Genomic DNA, 27,479 nt, shown 5'->3' on the forward strand with positions numbered 1-27,479 from the left:
AACTATTTGGATGTGAATGTACAAGATATGCTTAGTAAGTTTGCAGATGACACTAAAATAGGTGGTGTTGTAGATCGTGTAGAAGGGTATGAAAAATTACAGGGGGATCTTGAAATCCTGAAGAAGGATCCCGACCCGAAACGTTGACCACCCGCTTTTCTCCATGGATGCTGCCTGGCCTGCTGAGTTCCTCCAGCATCGCAGTGTTTTTCCTCCAGATTCCAGCATCTGCAGTTCTTTGTTTCTTGGGGATCTTGATCAGCTAGGTGTGTGGGAAAAATGGCTTTCAATCCAGATAATGTGAGGTCTTGTATTTCGAGAGATCAAACCAGGGTAGGACTTCTACAGTGAATGGTAGGACCCTGAAGGACCTAGGAGTGCAAGTGCATAGTTCGCTAAAAGTGGGGTCACAGGTACATAGGGTGGTGAAGAAGGCGTTTGGCATACTGGCCTTCATCAGTCAGGGCACTGAGTATAGGAATTGGGAAGTTATGTTGCAGTTATATAAGATGTTGGTGAGACCGCTCTTGGAGTATTGTGTACAGATTTGGTCACCCTGTTCTAGGAAAGATGTTTTAAACTAGAAGAAGTGCAGAAAAGATTTACCAAGGTGTTGCCTGGACTTGGGGGCCTGAGTTAGAAGGAGAGGTTGTGTAGACTGGGACTTTATTCTCTGGAATGTAGGAGATTGAGGGGTGACCTGATAGAGGTATACAAGATCATGAGGGGCGGAGACAGGGTGAACGCACATAGTCTTTTTCCCAGAGAGTGAGTGCTAAAAACAAGAAGGCATAGGTTTAAGATCAGAGGCAAGAGATTTAAAAGGGACATCAGGGGCAGCTTCTTCACACAAAGGGTGGTGGCTATTTGGAGTGAGCTGCCAGTAATAGTGGTTGAGGCGGGCACATTAGCAACATTTAAAAGCCATCCAAATAGTACATAGATAGGGAGAGATCTAGGGGTCTATGGGCCAAACATGGGCACATGGGACTAGCTCGCTGGGCAATACAGTCGGCATGGATGAGTTGGGCCAAAGAGTTTGTTTCCATGCTGCATGAGTCTATGCTGCTAAAGGTATAGGTGGCAAAAGAGATGAGGTCTGGCAAAGTGAATATTAGGGACTCAGACAGAAGGTTAAAAAGCACAACCACTATGGTTGTAATCTCAGGAATTAGAGCCTCATGTATGTATGGAAATTGCAGATAGGTGTAGGAATAATAGGGTTTGCAGTAGTAGGTAATTTTTTAACTTCCCTACTATTGACTGGGACTGCCTTAGGAGATTTGATGAGGCAGAATTTGTGTCCAGGAAAGTTTTAATCAATGTATAAGTAGCCTTACTAGAGAAGGAGATATACAACTTTCTCTTAGGAAATGAGGCTGGGCAAGTGGTTGCTGTGTCAGTGGGGGAGTACTTTGGGACCATTGATGAGACATTAAGTACAAGAGTTGAGACGTCATGTTACAGTTGTGCAAAACGTTGGTGAGTCTTGCACACAGTTCTGGTCGCCACACAGCAGGATAGAGGTGATCAAGCTGGAGAGAGTGCAAAAGAAAAAAATCGGGGATGTTGCCTGGATTGGAGGGCTTGAGTTATAAGGAGAGGTTTGATAGGTTGTGTCTGTTTTCCCTGGAGTAAAGGAGGCCTATAGATGACATGATAAAGGTATATAAAATGATGACAGATGTAGATAGCCAGTGTCTATTTCCCATGGTAGGACTGTCTAAAACTAGAGGTCATAGGTTTAATGTAAGAGGGAGGAAGTTTAAAGGGGATCTAAGAAGTAAATTTTTCACACAAGGAGTAGTTGGTATCTGGAATGAGCTGCCAAAGGAGGTGGTAAAGGCAGAAACAGTAACAACGTTTAAGAGGCATCTGGATGATGAATGGGCAAGGCCTAGAGGAATATGAAATTAATGGATTGGTATAGATAGGCATACTGGTTGACATTGACACAGTGGGCCGAAGGGCCCGTTTCTGTGCTTTATAACTCTATGACTCTACAATATGGGATCATTTATCATGAAGATAATTTCATCTTAATGCCATTCTATGCAGTATCTGCACAGCAAGAATCATGTACTGGTTTAAGCCAGATTGGAAAATTATATAGTGTACAATTGACTGTATTATGCCTTTATAGATATTCCAGTCCCCAAGTGTGCTGTGTGGTCTCTAGTAATAGTATGAACAGATTCCAGAACTAAGAATATAAATAAAATTGGATCTTTTAGAGGGATAAGCATTTAATCTCTGAGAAATGAAGCCTTAAAGAATGTGGTGCTAAATATATCAATGTATACAGAAAGTCTCCCTCATATCAGATTCAATAAAAATGAATGTTTTTATTTTATTGAAGTTATTTCTTCTGGCATTGTATAGTTTGGAAGGTGAACATTTTTAGCTATAGAGGTGCTTTGAAAAAAGTTTTGTTAAATTACTCATGAAGGATTGTGGGTCCAGTACTTTTGAGAAGATGACGACAAGCTACCCTTTTGAACTGCTGCTGTCCATGCCATGAAGGTACTCCCACAGGGCTATTAGGTAGGGAGTTTTTAGACCCAGCAATAATGTGCTTTCAAGCCAGAATAATGTTCCCTTAGAGGGAACTTGCAGGTGGTGGTAGTCTCATGCACTTACTGTCCTTGTACTTCTATGTACTAGACACTGAGGCTTTGAGAGATCCTATAGTACATTTGTAGATTGGTCACACTGTAGCCTGATTCACCAGTGACAGAGGGAATGAATATTTAGTGTGGAGAGTTTGGTGCCAGTCAGGGATGTTGTTTTGCTCTGGATATCATTGAGCTACTTTACATTGTTGAAGCCACTCATGTGAGCAAGTGAAGAGTATTTTGTCACACTTTTGATATGCCCTGTAGATGGTGGAAAGGCTCTGAGCCAGTAGGTGAGTCACACCGCAGGGTATCCAGTTTCTGACCTATTTTTTAAACCACATTATTTAGGTGGCTGGCCCATTTAAGCCTCTTATCAATAGTAATTCCCAGAGTGTTGATGATTGGGTCTTGCTAATAATAACGCTGTTGTATATCAAGGGATGGTGGCTACATTCCCTTTTTTGGAAATGTTAATTACCTGATACTTGTGTAGGGCAAATATTATTTGCCACTTTCAGTCCAAGGAGTAATGAGGATGAAATCACAGGAAATAAACATCAGAAGAATTACACTAGTATATCTGATACATTTATCTATATTTTTTGTATATAAATTTAAACAAAAAATGTGTAGGTCACGTTTATGGTTTTGTTTAATAATTGTTGAGTTTACATTCAGATCAGCCATGATCTTACTAAATGGTGGAGCAGACCTGAGGAGCCAGCTGACATACTCCTCCTCCTGATACATATGATGGGATTTCTGTTCTATTTCATTGAACCAGAAATTACTTGAGCAGTTTAAGAAGGTGGCTCACCACTTCCATCTTAGGAGATGGGCAATACATGCTGCTCTTACGAGTGACTCCACATTTGGGTAATATGAAAATAAAAAATGGAGTGGAAAAAAAAAGTGCCTCTCTGGATCTGCTGTCAGGGCCAATCCAATTGTCTGGAGGCTCTCTCAAGGACTAAGTTCCAAAGACTCTGTACCAGTCAGGGTTGTAAATGTTAAACACTAGCCACTTCTGTGACGAACTTGAAGCAACAGGGCCATTCCATTTAACTTCAGGTGGACCTCCACAATGTGGAAGGCCTTTGATCATACCTGCTTAAGAAAGGTTCGACGAGATCACTTAAGCCTGGACAAGACCAGTATGGAGATCCTTTGAGGAACATAATATTACCAAGCATGAAACACAGTGAGAAGGCGAGAAAAGGTTATGTATGCTAAATATCCTTTCTTTCTGATTTTATTTCTTTGCCTCAGGAAGAGAGTCCGTGCTGTTGCTTCATATTCAAGTGAGCAGATGACCATACTTAGCTCCCTCATTTATTCCTGAGGCTTTAGTAACACAGCAACAAATACTAATTCATTGAAATCATGAAGTTTCATTTAGGAAGCATTGCTTTAAAAAAAGAGAATATATTAAGAATACTTTCATGCACTTGCCATGATTGATCTAACACTTGGGAACTCCATTGCATTTTCATTGTAAAGCATATCACTTTGATATACCAAACAAATATTATACTTTGGAAGTGTTGTCTATGCTCAGATATCATCATTGGTCAAGAGAAGCAATCTTGATCTCTACAAGTACAACACTGCATGTCTGGTGAATCAGCAACTGATATTATATCTTTACGGTTAGTGCCCCAAATTGTTGGTTCATCCGAAAAATCAAATTAAAATAGAGACATTCAATTCTCTGACTTGACCCTTGACCAGCAACTTGCAGTTGCTCCTGAATTAGATTAGAGCAGAGACAATATTTTTCCAAAGTATAATATTTGTCTGGCATATCAAAGTGATATGCAATGTAGTGGAGTTCCCAAGTGTTAGATCAATCATGGCAAGTACATGAAAGTATTCTTAATATATCTGCAGTCACATGTTTAAGCTATTCCCAATGTACATCTCCAACTGCAAGTGTTTCACAGTGATCTATTTCTCCCAACTTGCATACAGCAAGTATGCTGCCAATTCCATCTTTTTAGTACTTTACTTTTGGAGAAAACTTTTGTAATCTCAGGAGCATCCTCTGAAATCTCTCAAGTATTTTGTTTAGTGGTTTGAAAAAATTGTTTTCAACAGTTAATGATCTGTTTCAACATTCACCATGTTCTAGTCACAGACATATGGTTTAGACTTGCCACAGGTAAACCATTGCCAAAAGCTGTTCCTCAGTTTGTGCATAACTGAACTCTGTGTCTGTTAATGCCGTTAATGCACGTCCATTCTGCAGCATGGTTGCCCCAGGTCCAGACTGAGTTGTATCGCTCCTTAGATTATAATATCTAAACTGGTGTTTAACATTTTTTTCAGCACTGCTTCTTGGAATTCTCCCCATCTTGTTAAATCCCTGGGTGATTTTACCATTTCTGAAAAATAAGAAACTAACTCTGTCATTGAGCAAGCCCCAGCAAACATTTGATCCCTCCCATGTATGCCAGTATTGGCAACTCCAAAATAGCTTTATATTTGTTTGGATCTTTACAAAGTCCTTGACCACAATAATATGTTAAATTAAAAGCAACTTCTTGCCTCCAAAGTTTCACTTTGTCATTATTTGGTACTAATCTATGTTTACTGCAACTTTTGAAGAAATGATTCAAAATGTTTATCATGGTCTTGACATGTTTCTTTGAGCTTTTCTCCAAAACTTACAAAATAATCAGCAATGACTTCTGTTCCCCGAAGTCCTTCCATTAGCCTTTGGAAACCTTCAGGCACAAAACCGACCCCAAATGGCCTACACTTTCAGCAATGCCTTCCAAATGGTGTATGGAAAGTAATGAAATATAATGACTCTTCATATGTTCAAATGCCAAAACCCATTTCGAACATCTAGAATCATAAAAATATAGGCATGTAGCTATATTGTCCATCATAGGCAGTGAACAATGCTCTCTTTTAATATCTTTATTCAAGTCTTAATGATTTAACCATATAAGGTAGGATCCATTTTGCATTGTTATTGCTTCTACTGAACTGATCCTAACAGTGGGTGTTTAGTAGAACGAGAATATCCTGTCTGACCACACTATCTCATGTTTCATTCAGCTTATCCTTTAAAATCACTGGTATCCTAGGTGATGCATGTTGCACTGGATATACTTTTTCATTATCCCTGATTTGTACTCTCCTTTAAGTTTTCCATTTGCATCACCAAACACCCAAGGATTTTTCCACTTTAAACACTCCTTCAGTACTGGTTTATAGTCATTTAACACACATTTCATGAGTCCAATAGATGGTGTTCCATTGATTAATCACCCATGCTTAAATATGCCTTTCTTCCAGAGAAGGTCTTATAGTCATAGAACATAGAACAATACGGGCCCTTTGGCTCATGATGTTGCGCCAACCTATATAAACCTTATCCACATTCTATCTATCCCCCTCTCTATTACACCTCCCAAAACCCTCCATTTTTCTTTCATCCATGTGCCTATCTAAGAGTCTCTTAAATGACCCTATTGTATCAGCCCCTACCACCCCCCACCCCCCTGGCAGTGCATTCCAGGCACCCCCCCCGCTCTCTGTGTGTATATATATAAAAAACCTACCTCTGACATCCCCCCTGAACTTTCCTCCACGCACCTTAAACAGGTGACCTCTAGTATTGGCCATTACCGCCCTGGGGAAAAGATACTGGCTGTCCACTCTGTCTATGCCTCTCATAATCTTGTACACCTCTATCAAGTCTTCTCTCATCCTCCGTCTCTCCGAGGAGAAAAGCCCTAACTTGCTCAACCTCTCCTCATAAGATTTGTTCTCCAATCTGGCAGCACTCTTGTAAATCTCCTCTACACCCTCTCCAAAGTTTCTACAACCTTCCTATAGTGTGATGACCAGAACTGAACACAATATTCAAGATGTGGTCTAACCAGGGTCTTGTACAGCTGCAACATTACCTCTCTGCTCTTGAACTCAATCTTCTGGCTAATGAAGGCCAGCACACCATATGCCTTTTTAACCACCCTATCAACTTGTGTGGCAACTTTGAGAGATCAGTGTACCAGAACCCCAAGATCTCTCTTTTTGTCCACACTGCTAAGAATATGGAAGAACATGCTGACCACAAGCTTTCAGTTCAACTTGCATGAATCTAACCCAAAAAGGAATGTGAGCTCCATCATAAGACACAATAAGAGATTTAAGTGATTTCACCTTTGCGGTTTTAAAATCTTTGGCTGTTTTCTTGTAAGAATGGAGCAGAATTATATTACCTTGGATTCTATTTGATATCTCTTTGAAGTATCAGGTAATTAAAGTGTAACACACACCTCATCATCCAAACCATAAGCATAGACCTAAACGATGGCAAAAGTTGCTGTTCCTGGTTCATCACCAATTGTTCTGGCTATCTATTTGTGTGCAGATGATCCTTCTCAACAGCCTTCCTTCTGCAAAATAATTGCTCTTTCTGCATGTGATATATCTTACCAAAGACTGGACAGGATTCTCCTTTGTAGGACTCATGCTTCCACCCACATTTCCAACATTCTCGGGTTTTTGGTTTTCTTCAGCCTTGCTTGATGTTCCTTCTGCCACTCTACAGATTTCTTTGGGTTTACTTATACCAACTGCATTCTGTCTTGTTGACTCACAACTGTAAGTTGGACTTCTATGCTCTCACTCACATGACAAATCTCAGTTTCTCAAAGCAATCTTTCTCCCACTCTCAAGACTGCACTTCCAAACATAGGTCTGTTGCTGAGTATTTCTTCAGGAGTAACAACCTTTGGCAAGTTCTTGCATGTTATTTTGTACTGATCAGATGATTCACCCATCTTTTGCCTTCTCCCATTAAATATACGCCTCTCTGAGGGAACATTTTTATTGTGGTTGGCAGGACCCAAGAAAATTTTATGAACACAGGGACTCTATTGTGTTCATCCCCTTCTTAGGTCCAATCTGTTCAGGTGGAGTAAGCTTCACGCATGGAGTTGTAATTAGAATCATAGAGACGTGCAGCACAGAAACAGGCCCTTTGGCCCACTATATCCATGCTGAACATCAAGTATCTCTCAATACTAATCCCATTCACCTGCACTTAGTCCATATGCTTTGATGAATTGGTGATTCAAGTGCTTGTCTAGCTATTTCTTAAATGTTGTAAGACTCCCTGCCTCCACCACCCACTTGGGCAGTGCTTTCCAAATTCCGACCATGCCCTGGGTAAAAATTATTCTTCCCTAAATCCCCTCTAGACCTATTACCACTTAACCTAAACTTGTGCCCTTTGACACTGCTGCCATGGAGAAAAGTTTCCTTCTATCTGCCTTATCTATGCCCCTCATAATTTTACATAGCTCTATCCAACCACCCAACAGATTCCGCCACTCCTAAGAAAATAAACCTAGCCCATTCTGTCTGTCTTTGTAACTAAGACCTAGGAAAATCCTGGTGAATCTTTTCTGCACCCTCAGTAGCGTAATCACACCCTTCTTGTAGTGTGGTGACCACAATTCTGCAAAGTACTCCAGCTGTGGCCTAACCAATGTTTTATAAATTTGTTACATAGAACATAGAACAATTACAGCACAATTCAGGCCCTTCGGCCCACAGAGCTGTGCTGAACATGTCCCTACCCTAGAAATTACTAGGCTTACCTATAGCCCTCTATTTTACTCAGCTCCATGTATCTATCTAACAGTCTCTTGAAAGACCCTATCATATCAGCCTCCACCACCGTTTCCGGCAGCCCATTCCACGCACTCACCACTCTCTGAGTAAAAAACTTACCCCTGACATCTCCTCTATATCTACTCCCCAGCACCTTAAACCTATGTCCTCTTGTGGCCACCATTTCAGCCCTGGGGAAAAGCCTCTGACTATCTACCCGATCAATACCTCTCATCATCTTATACACCTCAATCAGGTCCCCCCTCATTCTCCATCTCTCCAAGGAGAAAAGGCCGAGTTCCCTCAGCCTGCTTTCATAAGGCATGCTCCGCATTCCAGGCAGCCTCCTTGTAAATCTCCTCTGCACCCTCTCTATGGCTTCCACATCTTTCCTGTAGTGAGGCGACCAGAACTGAGCACAATACTCCAAGTGGGGTCTGACCAGGGACCTATATAGCTGCAACAATACCTCACGGCTCCTAAATTCAATTCCCCGGTTGATGAAGGACAATACACCATAAGCCTTCTTAACCACAGAGTCAACCTGCGCAGCCACTTTGAGCGTCCGATGGACTTGGACCCCAAGATCCCTCTGATCCTCCACACTGCCAAGAGTCCTACCATTGCCTCCCTGCTCTTATGGTCTGTGCTACAGCTAACGAAGGCAAGTATCCCACATGCCTGCTTTTACCATCTTATCCACTTATGCTGCCAACTTCAGGGATGCTTGGACTTATACACTGAGGTTTCTCTGTTTGTCAATGCCCCCTAAGGCCCTACCATTTGTTGTGTATGTCCTACCCTTATTAGTCCTCTTAAAGTGCATCACTTCGCTCTTATCAGGATTAAGTTCCATTTACTATTGCTTTGCCTATTTTACCAACTGATTGATATCAATTTTTTGGCCTATGACAATCCTCACTATCACAGTAAGAAGTATTACTACCTGGGCTTTTTCCAGGTAGCAATACTGCCAAGCTAACTCAAGTATCCTCCATATTTCTGTGACATTTCTATCATGTACCTCAAGCTTGTGGTAGTGGTAGAGCACTTCCACAGACAATTGTTCTTGATAAACTTTCAAACAACACTACCAGTCCCTTTCAAATCTCTCCATGTAATTACAGTACTCCATTCCAGGCAACATCCTGGTGAATCTCTTCTGCACTCTTTCTACAGCTACCATATCCTTCCTATGGTATAGCTACCAGAACTATACACAATATAATTATATAAGTAAACAAACCACACTCGACCATTACAACAGTATTTATAACGAGGTCATAGGTCTCCTTACCTTCTATTTATTTCAAGATTGCAACTTCAGAGCATTATAATCTAGGTTTATTTACACATATGTGTTGTTTCTAATTGTTGGAGAAGCACCTTTGAATAGGCTTCTAGTCTGATATCTCATTTGTCAACCTAGATTATGGATAGATCCAATAAATTCTAATTCAGGGTTGTAACTGAATGTTTTGATTGCTGAGCTAATAGCAAAAGTGCCAGTGTGTCTGCAGGTTTGGATATCTGGTTATGTAAAGCCTAAGTCATTTCTTTTAAATTCCTCTAGGTGGCACTGAGGCCATTTTGTTAATGTAAAGTTTGTAATGTATGCTGAAAATGTTGGAATTCGGGAATGAACAATTATTTTCATTTTTCTTTAACCTTAAGGAATCTGGTGAATTGCGTTATCAGCTGAATCAGGTCAAAATGAAGAAAGAAGAGGCCGAGAAGGAATTCAGAGAGCACAGAGCAAAAACGTCCCGAGAATTAGAACTCCAAAGACAGGTATGAGCTTCTATAATTTGCAACTGTTGAGAAAGCTTTCCTGCAAGTGGGACAAAAAAAAATTGAGAAAGTGGCAGCAGGGGGTATGTGGGGGAGGTGTGAAAGAGCAATGAAAATGACAATAAAGTGGAACATTGGTTTTGTATCCTTATAGCTACAGATCTAGGCTTGATCTTGAAGGGGCCTCACCAGCCAAAGAGTGTTTATTGTTTAGCCAATGGTAGGTAACATTCTAACCAAGGAAGGTTGGCACATCTGCAGAAATTTATATTGCCATTGCGTAACTTTGGGGTCTCCCTGTTCATCATTACAAAGGATTTGAATAACTCAAAGCAACTTTTATGATGCCTGTGATTTAGTTGTGGTAGTTTGTTTAAGATTCATTTAGAAATGACGGTTCAATAATTTTAACTGATAAGTATTTGATTGGATTGATAAGTCCTCTTTTTGTTTATTTTAGACATGTCTCGTTGTCTTTAGATGTAGTCTCTTTGCCGCAAATAGTTAGGTCACAAACAGCAACACTTTGGACCTGTTGTGAACTTGAGATGGTATGCAATTGATATTGCAAATTGATTTAATTCATCTTAATATTACCAAATGACCACCAATATCAGTATTAGAATGTAAAGTTTGGCTTAAAGTTTCCAGTACATTTATAGTAAAGAATGTAACTAGGGAAAGCTGGTAGATTAAATCTGTACTCCTGGGATTGATGGAGGCAAGAACAGCAAAACAATGCTGCTCCTACCAGCAAGTGGTATTTCATGCTTATGGTTGCTTCCCAGCTTTTTTTCCCATAACTTCAAACTCAAATTTAACCACTTGTTTGTTGGTGGAGCAATATGTAGTATGGGGAAAATAAGCAATGAGAAAAATACGAAGAAAATATGAAGTGTAAGAAAAATAAAAATGTAAAAAGAGAAGCTTAACAAATACATGGACAATATGCTTAAGAATATTGCATTGCACCAGCACTGCCAAATTTACTGATATTTATATAGAGCATATCTTTATACTAATTGCTTATATGCTATGACATAGCATAAGATTTGGTTATTTTATCAAACATATTGCAATAAAGTTTGAGACTAAAGTACTTCATAAAACAAGATGGGACACTAGTTTAGTGCATACAGTAAGGTCAAATAATTCCTTTATGATCATCAAAAGAGCAAATGTAAATTGCTTTGGTGTGCAGAGTTTGTGGATATTGCATTATTATTCATTAAAATTTAGTGAAGCTTGTGCAGAGTTAAGAAGATCAAGAGTTGGCTTTTTTAATTCGTACCTACTCATGAACAGCTATAGGTGTCATGTTCCTTTGCCATCTTATTAATAGTTAAGTCCTTATATATATATATTCCTTAGGAAATGTTGCCTTTTGTTTTCTCTTTCATTACTTTCACTTTGTCATCTTTCTTATATTGATAATATGATCATCAACAGCCTCTTCCTTGTCTCCAGATTTCCATTCATATCTAACTGCATTATATTTCTAATTTCTATCCTGATCACTAAATGTTCATTTAATAGCAGATATGGCTCAGGAAAAGTTCTTAAGAGCAATTATTAAAGCCACAATAGGTAGAAAGAACTTCGTCATGTGGCATTACTTGGAATCTCATTGGGCCACCCCTCCTATGCTGGCCCCATGGCTGAACTAACTTGGCTCAAACACACTTGCAGCATCACTTCTGTAGTAACGAGTACCACCGGGGCTACAGACACAGACTTGACGGTCTTCAGACTTTTTCACTGTTTCCAAATGACTCTGATGATCAGAGATACTAAGAAACATTTGAATGCAAATACATAATTAATTTTTAAAACTATTATTTCAAAAAAACTTAAAGCACATTTAACTGATGTAAATTAATTAAGCATATTAATATTAATTGAAATAAAAGAACAACGTACCTTCATTTACTTTTTTGATTATGAATGGGGCTAGCATAAAGCTGAGGAGCCAGGTGCAAAGTTCACCACTGATCCCTGTAGTACCCCACTGGTCACAGTCTCCCAAACCAAAAATGACCTATTTATTCCTACCCTCCATTTTCTGTCCATTAGTCCATTCCCAATCCATACCAGTATGTACCTTATACTGTGCACTCTAATTTGGATTAATGATCTCTTGTATGTCACTTTATCAAAGGCATTTTGAAAGTAAATGCACCCTATAACCGGTTCGCTTGTATCTTTTCTGTAACTTCAAAAGACTTGCAATGGATTTTTCAGATGTTATATCCTTTTCATTAGTCCATGTTAACTCTGCTCAGTTCTTTTATGATTTTTCAAGTGCACTATTACCACTTCCTTAATAATAGATTCCAGCATTTCCCTACCACTGATGTCAAGCAGACTAGTATATAGTTCCCTGTTTTCTCCCTGCATCCTTTCTTATGTGCTGGATTGCATTAGCTACCTTTGAATCTATGTGATCCATCCTAGAACCTATGGAATTTTGGAAGATTACAGCTCTTGCATCCACTATCTCCATTGCTAGTTCCTTTAAAAGCCTACAATGCAGGTCATCAAGTGCTGAGAATTTATCACATTTAGTCTGTTTAATTTCTCTAACATTAGTTTCATACTAATGCTAATTTATTTCAGCTCCTCATTTACTCTAGACCTGTAATCATCCAAAATTTCTAGGCTTTCTAGTGTTTGTCTTCACAGAAGAAGAATATTCAATATCTATTCCATTTCCATATTCCCAATATAAATTTTCCTGTCTCGATCTGTAAGGGACCCTCATTAACTTTTGCTGATCCTTTTTTTACATATCTAGAAAAGCTCTTACAATAAGCATATTCAAATATTCTACTTTCATTTTTTTTTATCAGTGACTTGGTCCTCTTTTGCTGACTTCTGAAGTTTTACTGACCCTCAGACACTGCTGTTTTTGAAAAGATTATATGCCTTCCCTTTGATATAATGCTATCTTTAATTTCTCTTGCTAGTCATAGCTGGACCACTTTTCATGTTTTGCTTGCCTTTGTTTACAAGTAATATACGTTAAACTATGTATTAATTCTTTAAAAGTTGGCCATTCATTGCTGGTTTGCTTTATAATGTTGTTTCCTAATCTTCCATAGCCAATGTATACCTTCCCCTGCCCCCATGGCCTACCTATCTATTCCCCACCTCCTTCCCTTGATTCCATGGTCCACTGCCCTCTCCTACAGGATTCCTCCTCCTTCAGCCCTTTGCCTCTTCTACCTAACACCTCTCAGCTTCTCCCCCCCCCACCCTGCTACCTTCGCCCCCCCCCCCCTCACCTGAACTCACCTATCACCTGTCTGCATGTGCTCCTCCTCCTCCCCTGACCTTCTTATTCCGGCTTCTGCCCTCTTCCTTTCCAGTCCTGATGAAGGGTCTCGACCCGAAACGTCGACTGTTTATTTCTCTCCATAGATGCTGACTGACCTGCTGAGTTCCTCCAGCATTTTGTGCGTGTATCTCATGCCTTGGTAGTTTGCTTTACTGACACTTTCAATCTTTATCTAAAATTTCTTTCATATTATGATCACTGTTTTCTAAAGACCTCTTAGCTACCAGATCATCAATTAACTTTTTCTCATTATACAATTCTAGTTCTAAAATAGCCTGTATCTCAATATACTGTCTGTTCCTCAACATACTGATCTAGAAAGCCATTTCTTATACTCCATTACTTGCTTCTCCAATCTGCTAATTCGGTTGAATTGTATCTCTAATGTTCTGTTGTACAGCACAGAAATGGGTCCTTTGCCCCACCATGTCCATGCCAATCTTTTTGCCCATCTACACTAATGCCATTTGCCTGAATTAGCAACCACCATGCCTTTCCTAATTAAGTACCTGTCTAAATGCCTCTTAAACATAGTAATTGTATCTGATTCCTCTGGCAGCGCTTTCCAGAGATTATCCACTCACTGCATAAAAAAAACTTGCCCCAGATCCTCGTAATAACTCCTTCCTCTCGCCTTAAACCTTTGGCCTCTCTTATATTCAATGCCCTGACCTATGAATGCCTTCTTCATCACGCTATTGACCTGGGTTGCCACTTTCAGGGAACTTGGGCCCCTATCTATACAATGCCCTATTTGATGGGAGTTGTACGTAAAGCTACATTGTTTTCTGCCCAATGTTATTTCTTACCTCCATCCAAAGAGATTCCGCTTGTTTATTTCCTGAGGTAAAATCCTTCCTCTCGACCATCTTGATCCCATTCTTTAAAATCAGGACAGCCCTATTTCCTTCTCTATTTTGTGTGGTTCTTCCAAAATTTAAGTTTCCCAGAATTTTAATTCCAACCTTGTTCACTTTGAAATCACTTATCTATAATGGCTACTGTATTTGCTCATACTTAATTATTGTGCTATTAATTCATGCACTTTATTAAGAACATTACTAGTTTTCAAATAAAGAGGCTTCAATTGTGTCTTTATATCACGTTTTCTTGCTTTGACTAATTGAAGGTTACTTTTATACTTGCATACACTGTCCCCTCCTAGAAGACTCTGATTATTATTACCCATTTTGTTCCCCTACTTTGTTTTTTCATTTAAACTTTCTAAACTTCCGCTCAGCAGAACCTCTCTGCCTCACCACTCCCACCAACAATGTTGAGTTGAAAGTTTTATGTACAGCTCTAGCTATTTGATTCACTAAGGCATTGGTCCCAGCCTGATTCAAGTAAAGCACATCCAAATGGAGCAGTTCCCTTTCTATTTGACCAGTTCTCATGTCAGTGGCCTATGAATTTAAACCCTTTTCTCCCATGCCAATATTTGAGACATGCCTTCAATTCTCTGATCTTATTTACCCTATGCCAAATTGTACATACATCAAGTAGTAATCCAGACACTGTCACCTTTTGTGGTTCTACTTTTTAATTTGGATCCTGATATTCTTTTAGCAGAACCACCTTCTTCTTTGTTCCATCTAAAGCATTGGTTCCTACATGGACCACAGCAACTGGATCTTCCTGCTCCCAGTCTACGTTCTTCTCCATCTCCAAGGAGATTACTTTAGCCCTGGTACTGGGGAGTCATTGAGTTATACAGCATGGATACACAGGTCCTTCAGCCCAATATCCGTGCTGACTAAGATGCCTTCCTGAGCTAGTCCCATTGTTCCTTATCCCTCTAAATCTCTCTTATCCGTGAACCTGTCCAAATGCATATTAAATGTTGTAATTGTACCTGCGTCTACCACTTCCTCTGGCAGCTTATTCCATATACCCACACCCTCTGTGTGGAAGAACCTGCCCTTCAGGTCCCTTCTAAATCTTTCCACTCTCACCTTTAACCTATGCCCTCTAGTTTTAGGCTCACCTACCCTGGGAAAAAGACTCTGACCATCCACCTTATTTATGCCCCTCATGGTTTTATAAAACTCTATAAGGTCACCCCTCAGCCTCCTCCACTCCAGGAAAAATAGACTCAGCCTATCCTTCAAGCCCTCCAGTCTCAGCAACATCCTTGTGAATTTTTTCTGCACCCCCTCGAGCTTGATCACGTTCTTCCTATAATATGGTGACCAGAACAGCACACACTATTCCAGGACTGGTCTCACCGGTGTCCTATAGAGGCGGCACAGTCTTTGGGACTCATGCTTGTGGCTTCAGAGAACAGTATCTATCCTACTGCCACCTATTATATATAAAACACTCTGATGCTGGAGGAACTCAGCGGGCCGGGCAGTGTCTATGGAGAGGGGCGGGCGGTCAACGTTTCGGGTCAGGACCCCTTCTTCAGGACTGTTGTGCCCACCCCCCCTCTCCTTTTTTGTCCACCGTAGCCTAGCGGTTAGCATAACACTTTACAGCACCAGCGACCTGGGTTCGATTCCGGCCACTGCCTATAAGGAGTTTGTACGTTCTCCCCGTGTCTGCATGGGTTTCCTCTGGGTGCTCCGGTTTCCTCCCACATTCCAAAGGCGTACAGGTTAGGAAGTTGTGGGCATGCTGTGTTGGTGCCGGAAGCGTGGCGACACTTGCGGGCTGCCCCCAGAAAACTACGCAAAAAGATGTATTTCACTGTGTGTTTCAATGTACATGTGACTAATAAAGATACCTTATCTTATGCTTATTTCTACTATATTCCTTTTACTTCCCTGACTTGAATGGCCCCCTGTGCTACTGTGCTGTGGTCAGCTTGTTCACCCACTCTGCAATCTCTGTTCTCATCCCCTCAGCCTGTAAGAACTTCATACTTGTTTTCAAAGTGTAAGGGCTGAGACTTCAACAACTCTACCTTCTGAATTCCTATATCCATTTCACTGGTAGTCACATCCTCCTGCCCCTCTTGTCAGACCAGTTCTATACTTCCCCTACTTTTTGTGATATTTATAGATGACTTAGATGAGGGGGTGGAGTGCTGGGTTAGTAAGTTTGCGGACGACACTAAGATAGGCGGTGTTGTGGATAGTGTGGAGGGCTGTCGGAGCTTACAGAGGGATATTGATAGGATGCAGAGCTGGGCTGACAAGTGGCAGATGGAGTTCAATCCAGAGAAGTGTGAGGTGGTACACTTTGGAAGGACAAACTCCAGGGCAGAGTACAGGGTAAACGGCAAGGTACTTGGCAGTGTGGAGGAGCAGAGGGATCTGGGGGTTCATATTCACAGTTCGTTGAAAGTTGCCTCACAGGTGGAAAGAGCAGTTAAGAAGGCCAATGGGATGTTGGCTTTCATAAGTCGTGGGATTGAGTTTAAGAGCCGCGAGGTTATGATGCAGCTTTACAAAACTCTAATTAGGCCACATTTAGAGTACTGTGTTCAGTTCTGGTCGCCTCATTATAGGAAGGATGTGGAGGCATTGGAGAGGGTGCAGAGGAGATTTACCAGGATGCTGCCTGGATTGGAGGGTATTGAATATGAGGAGAGGCTTAAGGTGCTAGGGCTTTATTCACTGGAAAGGAGGATGAGAGGAGACATGATCGAGGTATATAAAATATTGAGAGGAATAGATAGAGTAGACAGTCAGCGCCTCCTTCCCAGGGCACCAATGCTCAAGACGAGAGGTCATGGCTTTAAGGTTATGGGTGGGAGGTTCAGGAGAGATGTCAGAGGGAGGTTTTTCACCCAAAGAGTGGTTGGTGCATGGAATGCACTGCCTGGGGTGGTGGTGGAGGCAGATACATTGAACAGGTTCAAGAGCTTGTTGGATAGGCATATGGAGGAACGTGAGATAGAGGGATATGCGGGAGGAAGGGGTTAGGTAGTGTGAGGGTGGTCTGATGGACGGCACGACACGGTGGGCCGAAGGGCCTGTTTTGTGCTGTATGGTTCTATGGAAATAAACTCTAATCGAAGGGTTTTAACAATGTAACTTTCCCTTAGACACTGTGGGCAAAAGGGCATGTTTCTTTGCTGTACTATTCTATGAAACTCAGACTCCAGCTCATCAACTCGGAGTTGAAGTTCCTCAAGCTGCAGACACAGTCTGCAAATGTAGTCACCACGTTTCCATCAGCTCCCATATACTACAGTTGTAACACTTATGTTGCCCTGCCATATCTGTCTTAAAATATTCATCTAAGTTAATCATTTTTTTAAATTCTGTCACCGTTGTCCCAACCTTGCCAAATTCTATGTGCTATGTTCACTGTGCCAGAAACATACTGTGTTTCAGCTGGGGACTCTCAGATTTACATTCCTGGGTATATAGACCTTTTTGTTACCTGCCTTCAAATAAATGGTTCAGTCTTGTCTCCCATTTACTTAAGAGATGAAGACTATTTGTTTAACACTTGTAGCTTTAAACTGCAGTGAGAAACAAGGTTAATAGAACTTAATAATAAATCTAATTAAATCAATAATTCTTTAAAATGAAAATTAAATCAGCCCCTTGCTTTTCAAAGTCTACGATGCATTTAGAGGATACCATGCTCAAAAACATTCTAAGAATGTCGTCTAAAGATCTATTGATCTATTTCTTCCCACTTCTGATGATTGCACTCAATCTGTCCAGTTGCCAGAATTTACCAGGCAATGAGCCCACCTCACTTTATCTCACCCTCCGGGGTTTCTCATTGTCAGAACTAAGCAGGTGGGGGGGGCTTGTGTAGTAAGGGTGGAGCCAGTTCAACTTTTGATCTCAGACTGTGAAACCCTACAGGGCAAATTTCATTGTTGCATCTGTGTAGGCATTTACATGTGTCTGTTTATGCCCATATTTCTGTTCTTTATATGCAGATAAAATCTTGAAATCTTATCATAGTCTTAATATCACTGAAACTCTTTCAGTACTTTTTTGAACTCTCTTGAAACTCTGTTGCTACTTCTGAATTTTACTGACAACAAATGACTCGAGAAACCACTTCTGCTGTTGATTTCAGTATGGCTCCCACCATTTTCATCATTGTTGCCTTGGTATTGCCACAAAAATCACATACCCAGCTGTTAATGCAATTCAAACCAGCATCATGTAATTCTTCACTGGGAACATGGGTCTTTCGCCAATTTTCAAAGCAACATCTGTTGTCTGGAATTGTTTCACCATACATCCTGGTGACAAATTAAAAACATTGCATTCACACTATAAGAAAAGTATTATTGAGGCAGACAGAAGGCTCATTTGGGAACAATCACATTAATCACAACACCTGCAATAGTTTGTTTCTGTGGCACCATGTCAGAATGGTGTTGACAAGGACGTTTAGTGCAAAGAAAGCAAGGAACAGGGAGTTATAGTGCTGGTGGCAGTAAAGGCAGTGGATATTGGTAGGAGTAATGGACTGATAGAGGGAGGGCTAGAATGGTCAATGTGTTCTGAAGTCTTTACTTGGTAAATGGTTCCATTTTGGTAATTTGACAGCAGAGCTAATTGCTACAGACGGCAGATATGCAGGATGTTGATTACAGTAATGTATGCTGTTTTGCACATACACTAAATCTTATTATGCACAAGATGTAAATGAAGCTTCCAAGAAAAAGATCAAGAGATCCTCATTCAGTATGACAGGATCCTCCTGGCTAGTGTTTTCTGTTGTGTTCAGACCCAAAAAAATTGTGAAACTGGTGCATGTACCTAGCACTAAAAGTCTCTGGAACAGCATTGTTGGGCAGGGACTTCTAGGATTAAGTCAATGAAGTGACAATGAAGGAATGACTATATGTTTCCAAGACAGGAAACCTCCAGACTTAGAAGGGAAACCGCCTATGGTGGAGTCCTCTAATGCCTGCTATCCTTGTGCTTCTATATTGTGGAAGTCATAGGTTTGGAAGGTGCTGCCAGTAACATTTATATATACAGACCAGCAGGGAGGATGTTGGCATGGACCTGTTGGGCCGAAGGGCCTGTTTCTGTGCTGTATTACTCTATACAGAGTTTTCTGTATTTTTTAAAATCATAGTAAAACTATGCATGTTTGAAGTAGAAGTCTTGGCATTTCCAAATTGATACTCTGTCTCAAAGTTGCAATATCTTAAATATCCCTGGAAAGCACCTGGGGTCAGTTGGATCTGATGAGTAGCTAGTCCACCGGTTAAACAAATCACTTTCAAGCTGTGATTGTTCTCCTTAGAAGGCTGAAGGGAAATTTGACAGAGATTTATAAGATCCTGTCTGGTTAAGATGTGGTGTTTAGAAGAATGTTGTTCTCAAGGACTGGGATCACATACTTAAAATTTTGCATATTAAATATAAGGGAAAGCAAAGAAAATCAGTTCTATTCAGTAGCAATGATCTGGAACTCACTGTCTGTAAGGGTGATGGAAATATTTCCAATCAATTCTTTCACAAGGGAACAGGAGGGATATGAGAGAAAATAATTTGCAGGGCTTTGGGGAAACAGTGGGAAATAGAATTACCTTACTAGGAACTGGTACAAACTCAATGGGCTGATGTCTTCTTCTGCACTGGAAAAATTCTATGATTCTCCTCACACATTTTTATGAAAAACCAGCCAGAAATACACCAATGTTGTTTTCATAAATAAAAGAAAATGCTATAAATTCTCAGCAAGTAAGGCAATATACATGTAAAGTAGTGCAATCACCTTTGTTTCAGGTCGATGATCTTTCTTCGGAGCTCTATCATGTTAATCATTGCACTAATGCAGTGACCAATGAGTCCATATCTTGTAACTTATCTCATCAGTACCACATGACAATGGGATTTTATTTGTTGTAAACTGTAAATTAGAACCTGCATCTGTAGTACTGGTGCATTTTGAAGCCAATCTGTACAATGCTCTTAATCTTGGAGTCACAGAGGTTTACAGCATAGAAACAGGCCCTTCAGCCCACCTGGTCTTTGCTGATCATAATGCCTATCTGTACTAATACCACACCTGCATTAATTCCATATCCCTCTATGTTTTGCTCATTCAGGTGCTATCCAGATGCGTCTAAAATGTTGTTACTGTTCCTGCCTCTACCACCTCCTCTGGCAGCTCATTCCAGATACCAACTTCTGTGAAAAATTTACCCCTCCAACCCCTTTAAACCTCCTTGTTCTCATCTTAAACCTGTGCCCTTTAGTTTTAGACACCACTAACATGGGAAACAGACTCTGGCTCTCTACACTACCTATGCCTCTCATAATTATATGTACTGGGTCTGTACCTCCCTTGCTGCAGGGAAAACAGACCCAGTATATCCAATCTCTCCTTATAACTCAAGCCCTCCAATCCAGGCAACATTCTCGTGAATCTTTTCTACACCCTCTCAAGCTAAGATAAGATATCTTTATTAGTCACATGTACATTGAAACACACAGTGAAATACATCTTTCTGCGTAGAGTGTTCTGAGGGCAGCCCACAAGTGTTGCCATGCTTCCGGCGCCAACATAGCATGCCCACAACTTCCTAACCCATACTTCTTTGGAATGTGGGAGGAAACCAGAGCACCCAGAGGAAACCCACACAGACATGGGGAGAACGTACTATAAGACAGCAGCCAGAATGGAACCCGGGTCGTTGGCACTGTAATGTGGCAGCCAGAAATGCACACAATACTCCAAGTGCAGCCTAATCAATGTTCTGTACAACTGTAATATAACATCCCAATTCTTGTACTCAGTGCCTCATCTGATGAAGGAAAGTATGCCACATGCCCTCCTTACCATCCTGTCTACCTGTGTTACCACTTTCAGGGTAACACAGACCCTAGATCTCTCTGTTCAGCAACACTCCCCAGGGCCCTACTATTCGCTGTGTATGGCCTCCTCTGATGTAGCTTCCCAAAATACATGGCTTCTCATTTGTCTAAGATAAAATCTAACTGTCATTCTTTTGCTCACTTTACCCATTTGATCAGTACCCTGTTGTAATCTTGGACAAACTTCTTCACTGTCCACTATAACACCAATTTTGAGGTCATTTGCAGACTTACTAATAAAGCCACCTACATTCTCATCCAAATCACTAATATATACGACAAGCAACAGAGGGCCCAGACTGATCCCAGCCACTAGTCATGGGCCTCCAATTTGAAAATGGCCCCCCAATACCACCACACCAATTTTGTTTCCATTTGGCTAGCACCCCCCCCCCCCACCCCCCGGATTCCATGTGCTCTAACTTACTGGACCAGCCTACCATGTGAAACCTTGTCAAAGGCCTTGCTAAAATTTGTGTGGACAACATCTACCACCCTGCCCTTGTCAATGCTCTTGGTCACCTCTTCAAAAAATTCATATTTTATTTATTTGTAGGCAAATGTAAAGACTCTTTCTAGCTTCTTCAAATGATTGTAATGAAGGATGCAAGTGGAGGAGCAAAGTTGTGTGTTAAGATATTTTCTCCCACGTTTTCACTTTCTTGTACCTTGGCTTAAATTATAAAGGTTAGAAAATGGACTGATACATTCATAGTAATTATTCCTTTCAGTTTAAAAAAAAGACACTTTTGCATGCAGGCCTAGAAAATCCTTCACACTTTCAAAAAGTAGATTAACATGGTGTTGAACAATTCTGATACTCTTTGGGTGGGAACTGTAGAATCTAACATCTTTGAATGGTGGAATTTTCAATATGAACCTGAGCAACCAGAACAGACAGGCAGGTGCTCAATTTAATGCATCTATCATTGCATTAACTCATGGTGTATTTTATCTCTATGATCACTCTGACATGGTTTTTGACATGGTCAGTTATACCATTATTCCATATCTTATCTCCATTTCTCATTGGGACCATCCTCATCTGCCTAGAATTTGGATTTCACCTGCTTCTGGTGCATCGAAATGATGTGCTAACTCCAAGTTGGGTCTTCCTCAAAAATCAAACAAAATTTATCAAAAAGGCATTTTAAATGGTGTTACGGTGGTTTACACCAGGAAAAAACTTTAAAACAAGACCTACCTGTAATGGGACTGCACACTAAATTCAGTGTTGCTGCAACATTCAACAGCCTTGTAATAGTCAAATAAGCATCAGCCCTTAGAGGCACATTCCCCATGGTATCTAACCACATTACGGCTGACCTCTTTGGCCAAATGAATGAAATAACTCCATCTCCATGCTCTCACAAGAGGTTGTCTTGAATCCAGGAGACCTATACCAGCAGGTACATGTGACAGAGTTGTCGCCAAACCTATGCAAAGAAATGGAGGCATGCACACTTTTTTTCACAGAGCCTTGGTGACTGTCCTGTCACACAGCGCCTACTGGTGTAGGTGATATCTGCTAGGAACACACAGATGGAGACCATAAGAAGTCTATCTATTTTTCCTTCCATGTAGACTTGCCTTGATCCAGCTAGTAATCTGGTCTTTGCCACATGGGAGCAGCATGAAGCTCTAATGAATCAATATACCAACAGAGAGCAACTTGATGTCTTCATTGAGAAAGAAATGCCTTTTAGATCGGATTGTTCATCTGAATGGAGACTGGGATGTAACCTATGAGTAGCATTGCGGTTCTACAGGAGCAAAGGCATTCACCACATGAGCAGCAAGCTGTTCACAGCATCAGAGAGATGCTGTACGTCAGCGGATTGCTGTTCAGCGTGAGCTGGAAGATGTCACACATGAGCAGATTGCTCTCCTAGAGAAGCATGGATGTGGCATGAGGGAAGTGGTCCTCCTCCTGCAGGAGCAAGGCACATGCCCTCAGTCACTGTGAATGGAATTCTGCTCAGATGTGCTACTCCTGAGGGGAGGAATGAAGACAGCACAGACCACACATGTACCAATTGGGACCTGTTGAACTGGTTACATGCACTACAACTAGGTCTGTTAGCTGGGTCATCTCCACTTCCACAATGGTAGTGCGGTCAGAGTACCCAGTTCTCTGTGAGGTCACCCTGTTCTAGATATCCTTTACATAGACTTAAATGTAGGAAAAAAACATCTGTATGATTGACAGTGAAGAGGAAGTTTTAAACTGCAGCCCCAAGGTCCATTCCTCCGGGTAATGCACACAGCTGAAATCATCAAGGCAGTGCAGACTCCCTCAAGCTGAATGAGTCATGTGCTCTTCCTGGAAATATGACATTTTCCATCAAGATATTCTTCTTATGATTCACAATGATGCGCATATTGAAGGAGTTGAAACTGTTCTTGTTCATCAAGTCGATCACATTATTAAGGGGACCCATTATAGATTCATGAATGTAGTCAATGACTACAGTTGTTGAAGCTGGCAAATCCGAGTGCTGAAGCTGCCAGCTTGTCAACTTCTCTGAGCAGAAGATTGGGAGACATTGCAGAGATCTGCTGCAGCTGACTGGTAAGAGTCAACAGGACCTTGACCTCCACAGGGAGAGCAGTCCAGGTGGAACAGCATGACTGATAGCCTTCCTGTGGAATGTCATATATCTCATAGAGTTGCACAGCATGGAAAGAGGCCCTTCAGCCCAACTGGTCCATGCTGACCAGAATACCCATCTAAGCTAGTCCCATTTGCCCACGTATGCCCATATCTCTCTAAACCTTTCCTGGTCCATGTACCTGTCCAAGTGTCTTTTAAATGATGTTAATGTACCTGCCTCAACCACTTCCTCGAGCAACCTATTTCATATACAGACCACCCTCTGGGTGAAAAAGTTGCCCCTTATGTTCCTATTAGATATCTCCCCTCTCAACTTAAATTTATGCCCCAACCCTAGGAAAAGAACTGCATTCACTCTATCTATGCCCCCCCATGATTTTTATACACCTCTATTAGGTCACCCCTCATTCTCCTGCACTCCAATAAATAAAGTGCCAGCCTGCTCAACCTCTCCCTATAAGAGTCCTTTGAGTCCTCGTAAATCCTTTCTGTATTCTTTCCAACTTAATGGCATTTTTTTCTGTAGCAGGGCAACCAATACTGAACACAATATTCCAAATGCAGCTTCACCAACGTATTCTACAACTGCATCATTAACGTCCCAACATTTATAATCAATGCCCTGATTGATGAAGGCAAGTGTGCCATAAGCCTCCTTCACCACCATATCTACCTGTGATGCTACTTTCAGGGAACCATGTACTCGTATTCCTAGGTCCCTCTGTTCCACAACACTCCCCAGGGCTCTACCATTCACTGGAAAGTCTTATCCTGATTTGCCTTTCCTCACACTTAGCTGAATTAAATTCCATTTGCCATTCCTTAGCCCACTTACCCAGCTGATCAAGATCCTGCTGTAATTCCTAATAACCATCTTTACTCTTTACACCACCCATTTTAGTGTCACCTGCAAACTTACTAACCATGCTTTGTATATTCTCATTCAAATTGTTGATATAAATATGACAAATAGCAATGGGCCTAGCACCAACCCCTAAGGTACACCACTGGTCAGGGGCCTCCAGTCTGAAAAATAACCTTTCACCATTACCCTGTGCTTCCTACTATCAAGCCAATTCTGTATCCAGTTAGTAAGCTTTCCCTGGATCCCATGTGATCTAACTTTCCATAGCAGCCTACCATGTGGAACCTTATCAAAGGCCTTACTGAAGTCCATATAAACCACGTCTACCGCCCTTCCCTCATTGACCTTCTAGGTTACCTCTTCTGAGAGATCAATCAAATTTGTGGGACATGATCTCCTAAGCACAAAGCCATGCTGCTGTCCTTAATCAACCCCTGTCTTTCCAAATGCATGTATATTTTGTATCTCAGAAACCCCTCCAGTAACCTACCTACCACAGACGTTACACTTACTGGTCTATAGTTCCCAGGTTATTCTTTGCAGCCCTTCTTAAATAAAGGCACAATATTAGCCACCCTCTAGTCTCACTGATGGCAGCCTTGGAAAACCCAAGACTGTAAATAGATTGTTGATCAGGGAGGTCCAATAGGATGTGGTGTCTCTGAAGACTCTGTGGGAGTAGACTTTTTGCAAATAGGCAGGTCTGTGGCTCCTGCTCCAAGGTCCTTGACTCACCCTGAGTAGCTGAAGATCATTACTAGAGGACATGCATTTAAGGTGAGGAGGGAAAGTTTAAAGGAAATATGCAGGGCACTTTTTTTGCACAGAATGTGGTGAGTGCATGGAATGGGTGGCTGGGGGGAGTGGTGGAAGCAGGTGCAATAGTGGTGTTTAAGAGGCTGTTAGTGGCTGTAAGAGGCTGAGCAAGGATCTGGACCCGCTGCAGTTCACCTACTGCCACAACAGGTCACAGCAGATGCAATCTCACTGGTTCTCCACTCTACTTTGGAGCACCTAGACAACCACAAAACATATGTCAGGTTGCAGTTGATCAAATACAGCTTGGCATTCAACACCATCATCCCCTTGGTACCAATCACCAAGCTTCAAAATCTGGGCCTCTGTACCTCCTTCTGCAACTGGTTCCTTGACTTCCTTATCAGGAGACCACAGTCAGTGCTGATAGGTAATAACATCTCCTCCTTGCTGACAATCAACACCGGCCTCAAGGATGCGTGCTTAGCCCACTGCTCTACTATCTCTACACTCATGACTGTGTGACTAAGGTACAGGAGCCTGAAGACCCACATCCAATGATTCAGAAACAGCTTCTTGCCCTCCCATCAGATTTCTGAACAGTCCATGAACAATACCTCGTTATTTCCCTCTTTTTGCACTTTTATTTATTTCTGTAATTTATAGTAATTTTATGTCTTTGCACTATATTGCTACTGCAAAACAACAAATTTCATATCATTTGAATCAGTGATAATAAATCTGATTCTGATATGTAGACACATGAATATGCAGGAAATGAAGGGATATGGATCACGTACAGGCAGGAGAGAATTAGTTTAATTTGGCATCATGTTCAGCACAGACGTTGTGGGCCGAAGGGCCTGTCCCTGTGCTGTACTGTTCTATGTCTATGACTAAGACACCCACTGAAGGAATATTTCAGCAGTGAAATGCTGCATAAAGCACATTCTGCCATCTCTCCTTTTAGACAATCATCTACTTTTCTATTTCTCCCACCAGTGCATATAAACTCATATTTCCATTAATTTATCTTTGTGCTCTCCTCACAATTTGATTTCCCACCTGTCTATGTATCATCATCAAGTTTGGGTACAATATATTTGGTCCCTTCATCTAAACCATTAAATGGATTGTAAATAGTTGAGGTTCTGACACTGATCACCCCCTGGTTGTAGCTTGCTCACTTGAAAATGATCCATTTGTCCTGACTCTGTATCTGTTAGTTAGCCAATCCATGCTAATACATTATCCCCAGTGCTATGAGATCTTACTTTGCAGTAATGGGTTTGTTGGAACTCATCAAATGCCTTTTGTAAGCACATATGTGCCACGTCTACAGGTTTCTGTTTCTCCAATAAACAGAAAATTCTGGAAACACTCAGCGTATCAGGCAGCATCTGTGGAAAGAGAAACAGAGTTTCAGGTCTGAAAGATTAACTCTGTTTCTCTTTCCACAGATGCTGCCTGACATGCTGAAAGAATTCAAATAAATTTGTCAAATGGATTTCCTTTTGACTCTGCTTGATTGTATTATTTTCTAAATGCCCAGCTACTTTTCTCTCCCTCCCCCTCCCCCTCCCTTCCTGAATAGGGGTCCTATATTTGAAGATTTCTAATCACTGGAGCCTTTACAGGATCAGGAAAACTTCGGAAGATCATGGCTGATAATCCACTATTTTTGCAGACACATCGTTTAAGAGCCTAGTGTAGTGCCTGTAGGTTTTTTTTGTTGTTTCTTGCATGAGCAATTAAACAGACATAGAGCTATAAACATAAATTTATTTATTGAAGGCAGTAATTCTGAAGTAGACAGCATGGTTGCAGAGTGATACTGTGATATAAACCAGTTCTTGAAAAGTACTCTGTACATGTATATGCACTGCACTACTTCTCTTTTAAAAGAAAATAAATCCATATAATCAATAACATGATCGACATAATGCATTTGGTTCAATATTTACATAGTTATAAAGTTAACCAGTTATGTATAAATTCACCAAGTCTCTTGATCTCATTCACTTAATCTTCACTACAAACAGTACTCAGCATTTCTATATTGTCTACTTTGAGCACCAGTTAATTCCAGTTAATCCCCTTTTCCTGT

The 27,479-nt window shown here is 41.0% G+C and overlaps 1 protein-coding gene across 2 annotated transcripts in view; it reads left to right on the forward strand.

The window, feature by feature from the left end:
• sdccag8 (SHH signaling and ciliogenesis regulator sdccag8) overlaps window positions 1–27,479 on the forward strand; it is a 312,707-nt gene that overhangs the window by 96,816 nt on the left and 188,412 nt on the right. For both annotated transcript variants that reach the window (XM_052013084.1, XM_052013083.1), the window contains exon 12: window positions 9,927–10,043. In XM_052013084.1, coding sequence (XP_051869044.1) covers window positions 9,927–10,043 — 117 coding nt within the window. The remainder of the gene's footprint in view (window positions 1–9,926; window positions 10,044–27,479) is intronic.

The sequence above is a fragment of the Pristis pectinata genome, chromosome 3 (assembly GCF_009764475.1).
Source record: "Pristis pectinata isolate sPriPec2 chromosome 3, sPriPec2.1.pri, whole genome shotgun sequence".
Lineage (NCBI taxonomy): Eukaryota > Metazoa > Chordata > Chondrichthyes > Rhinopristiformes > Pristidae > Pristis > Pristis pectinata.